The sequence below is a fragment of the Crinia signifera genome, chromosome 5 (assembly GCF_055691185.1).
Source record: "Crinia signifera chromosome 5, ASM5569118v1, whole genome shotgun sequence".
NCBI lineage: Eukaryota > Metazoa > Chordata > Amphibia > Anura > Myobatrachidae > Crinia > Crinia signifera.
Genome location: NC_139221.1, coordinates 91,110,132 through 91,128,500, shown reverse-complemented (window position 1 = coordinate 91,128,500; position 18,369 = coordinate 91,110,132). Strand labels below are relative to the sequence as shown.

Sequence of the window (18,369 nt, the reverse complement as noted above, 5' to 3'; positions counted from 1 at the left end):
CACAGTTGTCAAAATGTATTTAGCCATGTCAACATTTAGGATGTCAGCACTTAGCATGTTCGACATGCCATGGTTAGGGTTAGGCTGCAGGTGAAGTTTATGGTTACAGTACGAACAGCAGAATAATCAGACCAATCAGATCATGGGAGATATTCAATCTCGGGTCACGACTGTTGATCCGTCCGGACAGCCGTGACCCTGGCCCGTTTTTTCTTTTGGTTTGACCGCAGATCACCAGGCGTGATTTAATGTCCCACCTGCCGATCGGTGAAAAGAGGGTGTGTCTGCATAAACGGCCATGGATTGTCGATATTCAGCCGAGATCCCGACAATTCATGGCCGAAATCAACAAAACGGGGCCAACTGCTTTTAAAGTCGGGCCCATTCTGTCGATCTGCCTCTTCAATTACCCCTGTCGCAAATAGCGGTCGGGATTGAATACCCCCCCTATAGCTTTAATTTTCTAGGACGCAGTGAAGAAATTATAGAATATGGTTACTATGGGCATCATCACCACTTTTTTTTTATTTTGAGAAGTTTAGTAAATGTACTTCTATGTCCAATTTGAGGGATACAAACAACATGTATTGTTAAAAGGGATTTTCATAGAAAAGTAAACAGTGAATATACCAATCTCCCATCTGCAATAAGATCCGTGCCACATGCTGTGCACCTGAACTCCCGATTTCTGTTGCTCCAATTACGTGGGTGGAATTAGAGCAAGAGTCAACTGAGCCATGTATGTTTTGCCATACCAGTTACAACCTGGACATGACAACAAAACAACACTTAATTCAGCAGTGATGACTTGGGGATTCAAAACTTTCAAAGCAACAGGCCTAAGTTTTACCATCCAGGATGCCCCAATTGAATTTTCTTACTAAAGACACAAGGATTTTGAAGAAACAACATGTTACTATAAGATTCAAAGCAGGCATGACCAACCTGTGGCTCTCCAGATGTTGAGAAACTAAACATCCCAGCATTCTTTGCCACAGTTTTAGCAATCCATAATAGCAAACTGTGGCAATGCATGCTGGGACAGCCACAGGTTGGCAAGGCCTTGTCTACATTGTCTAGGTCAACAGTCAATAGCTTGACACTAAAAGGTTGACATGCAGTAGGTTGAAACATGTTTTGTGTCAATGTCCACATCTGTCAACATGCACCCCCAATAAGAGTAGCGTGTAAGCTCGCATGGCTCGCCACACTCCGCACAAATTATTATTCTCAACCGTGGTCCACAAGGATCGTAAAGCTTGAAAAAGTTTTAAAAAAGAATGTTGACTTTTTGTCGATGTCTACCTAGCTGGACTTTTTGTCAATGGGGATCTAGTGCGTATGGTCCTTTGGTGTTGACTGGAACCAGGAGAAATATCCCTTTTGGATCACTCTCTAGGGCAGGGGTAGGCAGTAAGCGGCCCTCCAGCTGTTGATGAACTACACCAGTGGTGGCTAACCCGCGGCTCGCGAGCCACATGCGGCTCTTCTCTCTCATGTGCGGCTCCAGCATCCACAGCGCAGATGGGCCGCGGTGACCCGGTGCATGCTCAGTCGCCCTAGGAGGCAGCGTCCACAGCTCTGATGGGCTGCGGTCGCAGTGACCAGCGCAGTCGCCCAGGAGGCAGCGTCTCCAGTGCCATTTTAGTCACTGCAGAGCATGTCCGTATTGAACTCTTGTGCTCCTGCTCCATCCGGCTCCCACTCCGCCTCAGCTTCCCGCTCCACCTGACATGCTGAGCCCTCCTGGGCAATATTACAAGTATATAATGCCACCTGCCTCCCTGAGCCCTCCTGGGCTATATTAAATGTATGTAATGCCACCTGCCACGCTGAGCCCTTTTGGGCTATAGTAAATGTATGTAATGCCATCTGCCACGCTGAGCCCTCCTGCCCCATAAAAATGGGGCAGGGCCTTGAGCCAGCTAAGCAACAACCCATTTAAAAATGGGGCGTGGACTTCCTGGAGCTAAGCCATGCCCATTTTTGAATGGTAATGGCTCTTTCTCTTACCAGAACATATTTTTGGCTCTTTGCCTCTGATTGGTTGGCCACCCCTGAACTACACAATGTAGCATGCCTTGCCTTAGTTTTGCTATTTGACCATGCTGAATCTGATGCAAGGCATGCTGGGGTGTGTAGTTCATCAACAGCTGGAGGCCCGCTTATTGCCCAGCCCTGCTCTAGGGACTCCTTCCCGAAATTAGCCCATATTCTTCTGTAGGCAGCACCTTCTTAAGATGGTATTCCCTATCTGGCACAAGTTTAGTAAAGTTTCCCTTCTCAGCACTTGATACGTCTGGAAATTTTGGCAAATAATTTTTAGGTTTGAAAACATTTTTCTGCTTCTTACATCCCTCCCTATAACCTGTGACATTTTAGGAACTTCTACTGCCAAATTTGTGTTCAGCGTGGAAGATGTTTTTATCAAAATCACTCTTTCATTGTTAAGAAAAAAAAAGAGGCTAGAAATGATTGACTTGTATAATCGGGAAGCTTGTCACCTAGCAACAGCTTATGGGTGGATGAGCAAGCCTCCCAATTACTAGTCAACCATTTCTAACCTTTTGTACAATGCGCAAATACCTATGAACACACTAGATGTGCACAAACGTCCATGTACTAGTGCAGTTTCTGTATCACACATCACAGGCTTGGGGTAGTGCTGCAAAATGTATATTCTCTGGTGTATTTTTATGTGCATTTCTTTGATGGCGATGTTAATTGAGGCTCTGATGATGCTATCCTAAATAAGAGACCATCCCTCGGGATCAAGGGAAACTCATAAGTCCCATGGTACTTCAAATGCTTCTCTAACATGGATATTTCTATTAATTTTCTCCAGTTAGCTTTTTTTAATCTGGGACTGGATGAAGCCCTTTTAGATGATGAAAGAGAAGTGCCTGTGAAAGATGAAACCTTTTCCCACATATATGAAACATCAATGATCTGATTCTGTCACCCGAGACTGTGTATAAGGAAAACAATGTATTTTGTGGCTGTCAGGGCCGGTTAAAAGTTTCTCTGCACCCTATTTAAAGCTTCGATCCAGTGCCACCCAAACTCACACTACCAACAATATCCACTTTCCAGCCCCTCAAGTGTGGAGGTGGCATCTTGGAAGTTTCACAGCTACCATATGTATTAAGAACAAGCAGGATGTCTTCCTCCTAGACTTCCTTTATTTTGTTATAGACAGACTTGGTGGTGTCTCCCTCCCCCCACGCCCAACGCTAGTTGTGAGTCTGGCACACAAAGCACATAGAATTATTGGTGGTTGGTGTCTATGGTAAACACTATTTTCTTTAATTGCTAAGTGCCTTTACCTACGGAGCACTCTCAGGGGTTAGCCAGACCCAGGGTTCATGCTTCTGTTGTGAAAATAATTCCATAGATGCCTAGACAGGCTTTTTGTGAGGATGATTTAACCTCTCTGGCCCACTTGCATGTCTCAGGAGGCCCTGGAATGGTTGCTAGGTAACACCTTTTTTTTTTCTTTTTGCCATTCTGGATGCAAGATTTGTGCTTTTAAGATACAAAGTAGCTTATTTTTTTTTTTCTAGAAATTATCCTTAGAACTCCAACTTTGGTATGTTGGCAGCCAGTATTAGCTTATAGCCTAAAATTCTAAGAATTGCTGTTCTGTGCTCATGAGATTATATTTATATTACAAAAGTAATCTTTGATTAACCGCACAATGCATGGAGACAATGCACATCCTGCCGTATGCTTTTTCTTTCTGTAGGCATGTGAAGTACTGTACACCCCCAGCAGAGACTGGGTTCTAAAAAAAAAGAAATGTTGTTAATGATGTACTTTACCCAGACGGTGTGGAAGTTCCATGTATTCTCATCAAGAAGGATCACAGAGAAGGATATTGTTTATTGCTGACATTTAATTATCTATAAAAGACTGATTTTGTCCTTTGCAGGTCGACTTGCGTAGGATTGTCTTGGCACATTAAATTTGGCGTGCCACTGAAAAAAACAGAAGACAAATCTTTCAGACATTAACATTTTGCAGACATGCACTGAAAGTGGCCACATTGTTCTATGGGCCTGATCAGCTGTCTTCCTAGAGAAAACACTTTTATGTACAGAGAAAATGCCAGCTTCTGTGCGTCAGCGTAACAAACAATTGGCTTCAAAAATCATGATGAGACTATGCTGTGTCCAAGCAAAACAAGCTCATCTCTGTAGAAAGAGTGTAGGAAATCTGCTGCTGTAGGGCAGAGGTGGCTAGGCCGCAGCCTACTTTGAGAGCGGAAAAGCTTTTGTGATCTACCTGGCCGGGACCTCAGCGTGCTATACAGGTGCGCGTCCAGAAAAGGGCATGTGGTATAACAATCTCAAGCACCCCACAAAAAAATAAAACCTATAATAAATTGTCCCTTGCAAGAAACCCCATCTGTATAGTATGACACCTGAGCCGAATCATCCACGCACCCCCATTCTCCATGTGCAGCATGTCCCAGAGAACAGAACTAGTCGCCTGGGCATATGCTTGCTTCATTCTGCAATGACTTTGTCTTCCTGCTGGGCTGGCTGCTTGTTGGCTCCCGCTATCGGCATATCACTCCTGCTGACTGGATCCAACTTGCACAACAGGCTACTTATATCTCAGACAATGTCGTTACATCACTCGTGCGCTCTCCCGCACTGGGTCATCTTGTTATGAGTGCTGGACTCCCATTAAGATGACCCAGGAAACATCATTTTGCAGGTTAATCCAGCCACAAATGACATCTCTCAGTTAAACAATATATAGCAGTGTGTGCAGCGTGGCCATTATATCATTATATTAGACTTGCCATTGGCTAGGGTACTCTTAGGCTGGGTATTGTGTATCCAGTGTAGGAGATCAGCTAAGCCCTGATACAAATAGAGCACATATTTCATATAATCTCCCTGTGCTTCCTTCCACACCTCCAAAAAATGACTGGTAGGTTAATTGGTGCCCAACAAAAATGAACTATGTTCAATACAGGATTGGAAATCACATCGAGCTGGGAGATGATTTATTTGGTAACAAGTCTTTACTTAGGACATGTGGGCATGCACTAAGGATTAAGGAAATAAAGTTTCGTAACGAATTGAGGATGAGATTTTTCACCATAAGAGCGATTAAGTTCTGGAATTCTTTGCCAGAATATGTGGTAACAGCAAGCACGGTAAATTAATTTGAAGTAAAACTGGCTACATTTCTTGGTAAAAATGGGAATTATATAGTTACGACCTAGCCTAGGAATGACTAGACTAGTTATATGGGTTGAACTCGTCTTTTCTCAACCCTAAATTACTATTTTACTAGGTTACTATGTTAAGCCTAGTGTGTATGTGGGAATATAGGCTCCGGACTGATGTGAATGGGCAGATATTCTTTGTAAAGTGATGTGTAATAGATGTGTGCAATTTGAATACTTATTAATAAATAAATCATAAATTTTGGGGTGCATCTTGGAGAGATATAGGGCCAGATGTATCAAGCTTCAAAAAGTGATAAAATGGAGAGTGACAAACAACCATCTAATCAGCTCCTAACTGCCATGTTACAGGCTGTATTGGACAAATGACGTGTTGGAGCTGATGACCTGATTGTTTATCACTCTGTGTTATCACTTTTTGAAGCTTGATACAACTGGCCGATAAAGTGTATATAAAGTAAATGCCAATCAGCTCCTAATTGCCATGTTTGAAAAATCACAGTTCACAGTTGATTGGCTGGTTCTTCATATCCATCGATTTTATCTTTTTTTTTTCATGGCTTGGTACACAGATTCCTAAGTAATTAAATATGTTTTTGTCTCCTGCAGTTGTATAGAATTAAAGATTTCATTTTGTTTCTGTCACAGTAGTTGTTCTTATTGTCATGCAGAATATAAGGGGATTATGCATCTATAAACAAGCGCAATTGTTTGTGGCGGCAGAGCAGTTCTATATATAAATACACAAAGTATTGACTAGCAAAGATCTAAAAGTGCGCTTTAAAAAAAAAAATCAGTGTTTTGATTTTACATACAATTTAAAAATGCAGTTAAAGTGCCTTAATAAAAACATTTAAAAACGAATGCAGTTAAAACCTTAGTAAAAACATTTAAAAATAATGCAGTTAAAACCTAAGTTCCTCATGTTTCACAGATATCCTTTAACCCTCATATATGTTCATCCATGAGATTAAATCGAATATACAGATAAGTGGAGGATAGAAAAAAAAGAACTTTTTTTTTTTTTTCAATCCACTTATCTGTTTAAAAAGAGTGAATGCCAAACTTATATTCTACCAAAGTCTATATTGTGACAAATTGCCAGTATTGATAAAGAAGGTTGCTATTTAATCCCACTAAGAAGTGGCACCTACATCCTCAAACGACAAATCAACAAATGGCAAAAGCAGCAGATATCCGAGATCTCTTCCGCAATAGGCAAAGTTAACGCAGGCTAATGAGGACTGCGGTCTTGAGAAAATTGACCAGTGCGTTAGGGACCTTATGGCTGCACATGCATAGTATCAGAATAGACAGTAGGGATGGCTTTCAACCTTTGATTGTCGTTTTTTTCTTCCATTGATGACACAGCACCAGTGCTACACTAGTTCATTCCAGCACCCTGCATCGTGCAAAACTAATGCAGTTTCTCTTCCTTGCCTGGGGTGTCACTCTCTGCTGTGATAGGTGCGGTTTGTATTTCAGCAATGAATGCAGAATAGAAGCACCAAAGCAGAGATGAGGAACTGCACGGGTTTGGAAGATGCTACAATGGACACTACTACACCATCAATGACTGTGCCCCAACGTTTAAGAACATTATTCTTTCCAGCCCAGTGTCGGAGATGCATACATGCCTAGCACTCACCACTAATGGCTAAACCATTGATTGCTTTTCTGGCTATCCATAGCCTTCACTCATAAGCCATAATAGAAATGAAGATTTTCATTGTCAGGCTGTTTTGCAGGCACTCCATACACATTGTTAGGATTTGAATAGCCCGATAGTATCTGTATAGTGAAAATCTGGATACAATTTGATGGCAGCCATTTGGGCATTCCTACAGTGTCGAACACTTTTTATTTCTGCAATGTACCTTTCCCTGCTGAGCCATAATGTTCATTCAAATTCTGTTTTTTTTTGTGCAGAGTCTAAAGAAGATACAACAAATGGATAGGGACACTACGGACCGATCGGGCACAGATCTCGATGATCTGAAAAATGCAGACTGGGTAAGACTTGTATGTGGTATATATCTGTTCCTGTGGCTTTATAATGTAGTCATGGAATATTTGCTCTCCTCACATTGCCAGTGGAAATTTGGAGATCTGGTTCTATTAAGATGCCTAAAGTACAGCATTTTATTTTGCAATGTGTCTTTCATATTTGCTAAGCCATGGCTGAAAGAGACTCACCCCTCTGCTTTACTTGTCAATGTGGATTTTTCTAGTTTTTGTCTGGTTGTTTCTTAACAGACATTTAGCACATAAAAAACAACACAAACTGATCACCTGTAATTCAGCGACATGAGGTGAAGACTTTAGGAGCCTATCCAATTACCCGCAATGTTTACTGTGTGGGGAACGCTTGAATTTCTTATTTCTGCATTTTACTTGCAGGTAAAGCATGCTAACTATAGATGTAAAGTACTGGAATCTTTAGCTTTTCCCACACTTTAGACCACAGCAGGTGAATTTACTGTAGATTTCTCCTGGCAGCCCCTATGGCTGTGAGTAGAAATTCTTGTTACATGTGGGGATATAGAGCATAGAGGATCAACCCTAGTGCTCCGCTAGCCCTAACTAACGTTGGCTCTTGGAGTATATAAATATATCTAATATTACTCCCGGAGAGGCAATAGGTAACTTACAGGGTTGATCCTGTAAGTTACCTATTGCCTCTCTGGGAGGAAACCCACACAAGCACAGGGCTAATATACAAGCTCCAAACAATTAAGGCCATGGTGGGAATTGAACCCATGACCTCAGCGCTGTGAGGCAGTAATGCAAACCATTACACCATCCGTGCTGCCCTTATATAATAAAAATCTCACGTACATCGAGGTAAAGATATAACAGCTTTGCTCGCAATGATAATAGAGACAAGTCAAAGGAGACATCGTCCACCAAACTGCATCCTAGATCGGCGCCTTATATAAAGTGTTGTTGACTATTACACTCATTGTGCACTGTTCTGATTATATATACATATAAAGTCCGGCACAGAAAGAGGTCATGGGGAGGGTGCACGTGGCAATGGTAGCATACAGATATGGAAATCACAGCACTCCATCCACTTGAAACAACCGTTTTAATAGAATCACCATTTCAATACACAGCAGATATAGTGTATTTGGTTTAGAAACATGCGTAAGATTACAGTTCTGTGCAGGTTTATTTTAATCATTTGTTAATTTGTGTTGAATGATTAGGTAATTAGCAGCAGTCTCCCTACTCATTATAACTAGTATGCTGTTCGTTAAGTAAAGTGCACAAGGGGTGTGGTGCATTACATGACACCCTCAGGCTTAGCACCGAAATGATCTTATGATGCAGAGAAAGTTCCCTGACAGACTGAGCCACATCTAACCCAACCCTTAGGCATTACCCAGAGAGTCAGTGACTCAAATGAAGAAAACATTTTTGTTTTACATTTTTCTCAACATGTATAAATATTCTGCTGTTCCTTATGCAATCTATAACATTGGCTTTGCTTTTACTGGAAAACCAGTAGACCTTACTCCTATTTCATCTTTATGGAGAATGTTGGAGTTGGTCAGATCCCCATTCCCTACTGTTCTATCTCACAGTACCCTGTCTAACTGGGTGCCAGATGAAGATTATGGTGCGAGAGATGTTTATATTGTAGCGAGTGCCAGTAGATGATGGTAGACATGTCTGATTGGTGGTGCTAGGTACACCCCTTTGATGATGCACCCTCTAATCTACTGCGCACGCCTATGGTTACAAGCTCAAAACTGTAAAAAAAAAAAAAGATTCTATACAAATGAATGTTAGTTGACATGCAGACTGTCCTGCCCCCATCTTTCACCACGTGATATCCTCATAGCTCATCATATAGCAAGGCCCTACTCTGGGGAAGTCATACTCCGGTGCTACAGCAGGCGCAGTCACGGCAAAAAGAGTCCCACACGTCAACTTTATGCAGTTAATGGGAATTTCAACAGCATAGTGTGATTGAAACACCATAGCTGCTTCATGTACCAGTTTTATTCTGTATTCTATTATTGCAAATACTAGATTTATTGTGGTCATTCATACTAAGCAATAATAATGCTGAATTCTACTATACTGTAGCTATGGTTAAATTTGGTATTTCTACATTCTTACACTTCATTGCTAATGGTGTGGGTGTCTCCTCAGGCCAGGTTCTGGGTTCAGGTAATGCGTGATCTACGGAATGGAGTCAAGCTGAAGAAAGTTCAAGAGCGTCAGTATGACATGTTACCTATTGAGTTTGAGTTGACTCCGTATGAAATGCTGATGGACGACATTCGTTTCAAACGTTATACCTTAAGGAAAGTCATGGTGAGTCAGCCAAACAAACGATATTCTGGTATGCAGCATTGTGGATCATATGACTCTTTTATTTATATATATATAGAGAACAGGTATGCCCGGCACTTCCTCCTTAGTCGTTGCTTTGGTGGGTGCCCGCACTTGCAGTAATAGTATAGGGAACAGGAACGTGCAGCACTCCACAATCGATAAATCAGAAGCTCTTTTATTTCGACAACGTTTCAATATCCAACCGATATTGTCATCAGGTATAAAACATACATATAAAATCTCACCTTAAATAGCCAGTGAAGACAATCAGCGGGGCAGGTGTGCACGCCGGAATCACGCCGACGTCAAGCGTCACCTGCGCAATCCCATGCAAGCACCACCCTTCCCACTCATTGGCTGTACAAAGTGATGTCACCGTAACCAAGACAACAAGTGTAACAACAAAATTTGAAAAATATGTATGTTTTTTCAAATTTTGTTGTTACACTTAACAAATTGATTGTCTTCACTGGCTATTTAAGGTGAGATTTTATATGTATGTTTTATACCTGATGACAATATCGGTTGGATATTGAAACGTTGTCGAAATAAAAGAGCTTCTGATTTATCGATTGTGGAGTGCTGCACGTTCCTGTTCCCTAAAAAAAAAAAAAAAAAAAATATATATATATATATATATATATATATATATATATATATATATATATATATATATATATATATATATATATATATATATATATATAGTCCAGAGTGTATCCACACCTGTTTAGGTGTGGAATGTCAGGCACTCGCCTAATAATAATGAATTCAATGGGTCAAGTAAAATCCAAAGGTTGTGCAGTTTTATTCAACTATCCAGTATAGTCATATTGTCACATGTAGTTAAAGAATATGCCCCGACGTTTCGGTCCTGGGTAGACGGACCTTTTTCAAGGAGCCTATAACATTATAACATTGCATTCAGTGAACAATTGAAAACAGCACTAATTAACAAAAACCATTCAAATGAAAACAAGAAGTGAAAAAATAAAGTCTTACTTTTTGGCAAAAGAGACTAGCAATCAACGGGGATCAGGTAAGAAAACACCCATGGTGCCTGGAGCTGCTGCTGAATAGCACTGCCCGGGCCCGGCTATTTATCCCCCCTAACAGCTGATTGTTTAGAGCGTGGAAACCGCATCCACGCTCTGACAGCGCTACTTCCGGCGTCACCGGAAGTTCGGGACCGGAAGTAGCGCCTATTGACCCACTGATGCGGGTCAATAGGCGCTACTTCCGGTCCCGAACTTCCGGTGACGCCGGAAGTAGCGCTGTCAGAGCGTGGATGCGGTTTCCACGCTCTAAACAATCAGCTGTTAGGGGGGATAAATAGCCGGGCCCGGGCAGTGCTATTCAGCAGCAGCTCCATGGGTGTTTTCTTACCTGATCCCCGTTGATTGCTAGTCTCTTTTGCCAAAAAGTAAGACTTTATTTTTTCACTTCTTGTTTTCATTTGAATGGTTTTTGTTAATTAGTGCTGTTTTCAATTGTTCACTGAATGCAATGTTATAATGTTATAGGCTCCTTGAAAAAGGTCCGTCTACCCAGGACCGAAACGTCGGGGCATATTCTTTAACTACATGTGACAATATGACTATACTGGATAGTTGAATAAAACTGCACAACCTTTGGATTTTACTTGACCCATTGAATTAATTATTATTAGGCGAGTGCCTGACATTCCACACCTAAACAGGTGTGGATACACTCTGGACTATTATTTGGATACTCATATATTACGTGTATCTCTTGTCTGGCACCCCGCAGTATACACACATAAAATTAAGTGTGAGTGCGGTCTACACGTGTGTGTGTGTGTGTGTGTGTGTGTGTGTGTGTGTGTGTGTGTGTATATATATATATATATATATATATATATATATATATATAAATAATTATTTTTAGTTAATTAATGTAGAATATTTAAACCTGAAATTGTTACATTTCTCTCATACACAGTTTATCATGCACTGACCATGCATGTTTTGTATCTTATTGACCATGCATGTTTTGTATCGTATTGACCATGCATGTTTTGTATCGTATTGACCATGCATGTTTTGTATCGTATTGACCATGCATGTCTTGTATCTTATTGACCATGCATGTTTTGTATCGTATTGACAATGCATGTTTTGTATCTTATTGACCATGCAAGTTTTGTATCTTATTGACCATGCATGTTTTGTATCTTACTCTAGGTTCAGGGTGACCTCCCTCCTCGATTAAAGAAGAGTGCTCACGAAATAATCCTGGATTTTATACGGTCCAGGCCACCGTTAAATCCTGTATGTATTCCTGCTCAACAGTAATCTTGTATCATTTGCTTTTAGCTCATCTGCCTTGATTAATGCTTGCAACTGTTAGTGGCAGGCCTCCACTGTGGTGTGTGCACGCACAATAAAAGCAGATTATTCATCTGAACAGCTGGCAGTACATTTCCCGTGAGAGTAATGGGGTCAGATGCCCTATGGATATAATGGTTTCCAGTATGAAGGGTGTACATTGTAACTTTTTGATTCCTCTAAGGGTTGCAGGATTTTATTATTATACTGTCATTTGGCTTTATGTAAAACTTGTTGTCCGGCATCTGTAGTGAATCCTAAACCTGTGAGTTTAACACTCAAACTAAAAGGACCTATCTATCTGCAGAGAATATTCTATGATAAATCACCCTTCCTACAAATAGCAAAGTTGCTAGGACCTGATAGACGGTACTCCCCAATATCTCTGTAATGGTTGTTTTGTATGCATCAGGAATTTCAGCACTGCTAACTAAATGTGTGTCTAGCGCTTCGGCTGGATGACGGGACAAGTGATTGCAAACTATTTAATATTTGTTGTGTGGACAGCTTTTTGGCAAAATAGTTTAGTAGCAGATTTGCATTAACAGATGTAAAAAGCCTGGTTGTAGATAATGTCTCTAACCATGTAGGACTTAAGGGGCATACACACGTAGAGATCTGTGCTAAGCAATTTTGCTAAGCAATTTTTCTGGTGTCAAGATCTCCCATGCTCTATTAGTGCAGATATCTACAGCAGACAGCAGTCATGGTTCTGCACTTACAATATTTATTTTTCTTCTTTGATCACTGTTTTTTTTTTTTCTTATCTATTTTTATTTGCTATTGGGCTTGGGTGTTTTTCTGTAAGGTTCAAAACTTTTATTGGTTCACAAATTTTCAGAGAACTTCAGAGTCACAAATGGTGACTTAAAATGTACTTAAAATGTTACTATATTTAGTAGAATTTCAACATGTTAAAAAGTATGGTTTCAATACAGTGGGGCTGATTCTGAGATGGAGGCTTTGCCAATGTTTGCTTAGTTCTGAGGTGTGTTTTGTGTACTGATTCGTGGGGGATAGAAAGTTCTGGCTATTAGATCTAGGGGGACAAATAAAAGGGAAGGAGGAGGAGGGAAGGAGGACAGATGACCGAGATGGGGTAAGGGTCATAGGGTCAAAACAATGAAGGTCAACAAACTTTGATTGACTTTAGATGTAGGTTGACACCTGATATTGGTCGACATTTCTAAGTTCGACAGGGTTGGAATGTCTACACAAGCATTAGGTCAACAATGGTACACCGTGTAAGTGTACCGGGTCCCCTCGCATGTCTCACTGCACTCGCCATGCTTCAAGCGCGGTGCTTCAAAACGCTTGGCACACTATTACTGTATATTCTCCCTCCAAGGCCTAGTGGATGGTAGGGTATGAAACCTTTCCATTGGTAACCTAATTCTTGTCGGCCTTCCGACCCTGTCGATATTAGCCATGTTGACTTATTTGAGGTGTTGAGGGGGACAAAGATGAGACAGGTGAGAGAGACAATAGACACAGGGGAGACAAAAAGCTTGAGCGACATGGGTGGGTGGCATGAAGCTGGAGACACACTAGGGGACACAAGGCTGGATAATCACAAGTAGAAACATGAGGCTGGAGAGACACTGGAGGGGCAGGAGGATGTAGAGAACATTGAGGAACAGGGCTAGAGACACACAATCAGGATAATATGGCTATATATCGACCACAACATACTAGTTTCATTATAAGATGTATAATACATAATAATTTCATTTTAAACTACTCTAAAATATTTTTTTATTTATTTACTTGTGAACTGTTTTTTTTTCTTAATCACTTGTACATTTAATCCATTTGAATATTGTATTATTGGTAATAACACTACGGTTTTTTGCAGGTGTCTGCACGAAAATTGAAACCCACACCAGCTCGTCCTCGTAGCCTGCATGAACGAATACTGGAGGAGATCAAATCAGAGAGAAAACTGCGTCCTGTGTCTCCTGATGAAATCAGGCATAGCAGGCTGGGTAAGAGCATGGAAGCACAGGTTTGGATATATTGGGGGGACCTGAGCATTGCTCCAAAATGTTCCAAAAAACAATTTTCAAAATAAAGACTTCCCCACATCTGTGACGAGCAAATCTTCCACGTATATCTCTTCCAGTTAGTTCTAAGAAAAGGTATTGTAGGATATTCCTGGTTTATGTGTAGAATAGGAGATACGCCTGACAGTCACATCCAATATGGTCCATTGACTTTTGTGTAAGAGTTACTGTGTGAGCACTATTACTGGTACTACACCTGTAGCACAGATTCCAAATCTACCGGAGGTTTGATTGTTGCTCTTTAGAAATTGATTAACACAACTCATTAATAAAAGAATGAGTTGTGTGCAACCAGCTACAGGTAGAAATGATTGGGACACGAGGGAGACTGAGAGTAGGTGAACATGAGGACATTCTGTAGAGGGAGGGGATAATGGGGCAGATGAATTTCACCTGGAGAAGAGATAAACTGGAGATAAAGTGGAAATAAAGTAAAAGGAGATAACGTACAAGCCAATCAACTTCCATTTCCATTTTCAAACACAGCTGATTGGCTGGTGCGTTATCTCTTCTCCTGGCTTAATACATCTGCCCCAAAGAGAGAAACTGGGATATAAGTGTATTTGGTCGCAAATAAGTAGAAGGGTGAATATGAGTTTGTAGGAGATAGTAGACAAGGCAAACTGAAGATGATGAGTTTTTAAGGGAGCGTTTGATTGGTGAGAATCTTTCAGGAAAAAGGCAAGAAGTACTGTAGGTGAGGGAGCATTGCAGCTGATGTCTTGGGAATGGGATACAGTTATAAAAGTGGAAGAGAGGTAAAGATTAGAGGCAGTGGATTTGTTGAACTTTTGTGTATATCATGACAATGAAAGGGCTTTGTAAGTGGGACTGTGGAGCTTGAACAGACTTCTGGAGGGAATAGAGCCAGTGAATGGATATACATAATAATGCAATGAACGAGAAAGACACAGGATGTAGGAGACGAGGCAGAGAGGAGAGTACAGAACTGGACATCTGTTACAGGAGGTAAGGAACTAATGGGCCGATTCAGACCTGCTGGTAGAGCAGCAAATTTGGCATTAACCTTCCTGCTAGGCTCTGAATAAAAGCAGCCTAGCAAGCAATGAAGTAATGAGATTATTCTGATGAGAGGGTATTTTGTATAGTTAATAAATATGCCCGTATTGAGGAGAGGGGGCTGGTGTTACAGGGGGGTAGTTATCTGGCAAAATCATTAGACATTTCATAAAACCATCCCTAAACACTGATTTTACATGTGCAGAGAGTTAGATTTGGGTGTTATTGTTTCTGTGCAGGGTAAATACTGGCTGCTTTATTTTTTCACTGCAATATAGATATCCGTGTGCATGTGTATCTTTTTTTACATTTGTTTCACAGCTAAACCATTTGGTGTATGTAGAAATCCGTGTTCTCTTATACTGCAGCTGTAGGTTATGCCTACTTAGCCGATCCGTGTTTGCTGATGTTTGGAACCACAGTGTGCTTAACTACCAAATCTGCATTCGTATAAAATCTAGAAGTGTGTATTTGTAGGAGATGTTCTCATTGCGTTGTATATTTCTGCACTGCCTAACTGGATGTCTGCAGCTTCAGCAGTACTCGCACTCAGGGACAGGTATATTGATTAGCTGTGGGGGACTGCAGCAAATGACGCAGTTAGACCATTCCACTAGGAATTGCAGCTTGATCCAGGACATACTGCAGAATATAATACAGACATTTGCGATAGAACGTTTTCATTCCTTCTGTATCAACAACATTCTCTTGCTTTCAACATGCTCTATGATGGTATTACCATCTGTTCTTTGGACTCCAATTTGTATCAAACGGTGACTATTTGTCACATGTGCCTGTAATCACTTCCGATACAGCACTTCAAAACTTAAAACATTTTACTTTAGGCCACCAATTTTAGTACAGTAAATGGATGTCCGTGTCGTGTTATGTACACAGCTGTCTTCTCTGTGCTAAACAAAAAATAATAATTTCTTCCTCAATCTCCGTAATCCATTGTGGTTATGCGATCCAGGATTCCGACTGTTGGAACGTCCCGATAGTTTGAATACCGGCTGTTTTAGCGGTCTTCAGACACTAATACGACTATCGAAAAGGGACGTGAATTGTCAAAAAACGGATGTGAATTCGACAATCCTCAGCTGTTTCCAACAAAACAGATCCAAATCTAAAAATTGTCAGATCTGACAACCTTCAATGCTGTCGGTAACTGCAGCATTGCTGTCGGTAACGACAGCATAGAATAGGCGAGTGCCAAAATTTCCCCTGTCGGGAAATATCAGCATCTATTGCAGCGGTCCTCAAACTATTTTGCTCTGGGACCCTATCAGACAAAAAAAAGAATTGCAGGGCCCCAGCAAGTTACTGCAGAAGGTCATCACATCACTTGTGTGGTCAGCAGACAGCACATACATGACAGCATTGTGGGGGCACAGAGTGATGGGAGGAGTCTAAATTACAGCAAATTCAGCAGATCTATCAGACTCCCTGAATCAATGCCTGAGATTAGAAAAGTCAACAGCCTAATGGTCAGCACTATGGAGTTGCGACCCCATGCTGAGACGGTCGGGGCCCACTTTGGGGTCAGGACCCACAGTTTGAGAACGCTGATCTATTGAATATCCCCCTATGTCTCTATATAAATAAAAATGAATAACGATAAAAGTGAGCAAGAATAGAAAGAAGGGTGTGTATGTAATTGACATCAAATAGAAATATTAACATATTGTGGATGAACCATGCAGTAGAACATGAAGTCCGCTAATCCCCTGGTGTCAGTCACTATGACAATCCTCTTTTCATTCTTTGTTATGTAAAGAAGATCATTAGATCACAGCCATCACCTAGACATCCAGCCTTTTATTTTAAGGCCAGATGTGGATTGACAGCCATGCAGGTGAGGACTGTGAAGCATTGAGTGCGGCTGCAAAACAACTTATATTTGTAACACTTTGGTGCCAATGACCTAAATATGCAAAGTTGAGAACTTAAGACCAGACTTGCTTCTATCGAACACCCCAAATTTAAGTCCCATTTCTCTTCCATTTTGATATGAATGGGATTTTAGTTTTTAAGTGAACTGCTATTCAATAAAAAAAAAAAAAACAATGGGGGTACTCCATCTCAGGCAAAATTTTCGCCAGGTGAAAAATCAATAATTTTCGCCTGTTTTTTGCAGGTGCAAATTCTACTCTCCCTATTCAATCCTGGTGCGGATTTTCCATCTGGTCCAAAAAAATCCAGCATTGGCGAAAAACATGTGGATCAGCAAAATCGCTGTAAATTCACGTATTTTGGCTAATTCTGCGGTAGTTTTCCCCCGTTTTTGCATGCATTTGGGCCCATCCCGATTCCCCCTCCAGGAATATCACCTATACAGGATTTTGAACATGTGCAAATAACCAGCTAAATAATGAAGACTGGGTCCCAATAGGATAGTCTGGCTTTGTGAGGTAGGCAAGTTTTTACTGCAGAAAGTTCAAGGAAGCAATCTGGAGCAGTGTCCCAATAGATCCAATTGCAGAAGATCCTCTCTAGGTATACAGTGGTGTAGCGGTGCCAATGTATCTCAGTAAGATTGAGTTTGCCAGGGAAAGTCCAATTCCTGGCAAACGTCTAGGTCCTGATGGTGAGTTCCAGTCAACCACTGACACGTTTCGCTACTATCCAGTAAGGAACCCTATACATAGGACATCATGTTTTCTAACCGTATCTTTTTGGAGGCTTCCGTTGCTCGTTTGTCCTGTAACCGCACAGTGCTTTATACTTTCCGTGATCTCTTGAGCAATGTTTGAACACACAAAATGGCTCCTGCTACGGCATGTACATTTTATCAGGGAAATAATTACATGCAGTCATTCGTAAAATATCATTTGTCAGTGTCAGTTGGAATTAAAGCTATCTGTTAAGAATTTATATTGTTGAAATTGTACAGCTGCATTGTGAGACATGTACACAAATTAGGTGTTGGTTTTATTTTATTTTTTTACTTCAGTTATTGAAAGAGCAACAGAATATAACCACAAAAATCATTGCAAGAGCAGATCATGAATAATGATATACAATAAGTCTCATGTCTAGTTTTGGATGTATTTCCTGTTTAAAGTCATCCACATTTCAGATACGGCTATCCAAGCCAGGTGTAATCTGAAATGTGATAGCGTTTGTGTATTTTACTTTGTGTATTTGTCCTAACAGACTGCTTTTGTTTTTCCAGTAATGCGGCCCCTTAGCATGTCATACAGTTTTGACTTGTCAGGTAAAATGTGCACCTAGCGTAATACCATTAATGTTGTGGTACCTCCTTCATGTGGTCATGTGTGAGAATATTATCTTTTCATGGTCAGAAATCTACAGTAATAACTGTGACATCAGAGCTGGGTTTTTTTTCCCAATCTCCAGGGATACTTAAATAGTTGACCTGTAT

The 18,369-nt window shown here is 40.8% G+C and overlaps 1 protein-coding gene across 4 annotated transcripts in view; it reads left to right on the top strand.

The window, feature by feature from the left end:
• Nucleotides 1–18,369, top strand: part of SPIRE1 (spire type actin nucleation factor 1) — a 144,899-nt gene that overhangs the window by 105,171 nt on the left and 21,359 nt on the right. For 2 of the 4 annotated variants that reach the window (XM_083187678.1, XM_083187679.1), the window contains exons 5-9: nucleotides 7,133–7,216; nucleotides 9,368–9,532; nucleotides 11,758–11,844; nucleotides 13,757–13,886; nucleotides 18,160–18,201. In XM_083187678.1, coding sequence (XP_083043804.1) covers nucleotides 7,133–7,216; nucleotides 9,368–9,532; nucleotides 11,758–11,844; nucleotides 13,757–13,886; nucleotides 18,160–18,201 — 508 coding nt within the window. The remainder of the gene's footprint in view (nucleotides 1–7,132; nucleotides 7,217–9,367; nucleotides 9,533–11,757; nucleotides 11,845–13,756; nucleotides 13,887–18,159; nucleotides 18,202–18,369) is intronic. The other 2 variants (XM_083187680.1, XM_083187682.1) reach the window with 1 other exon arrangement.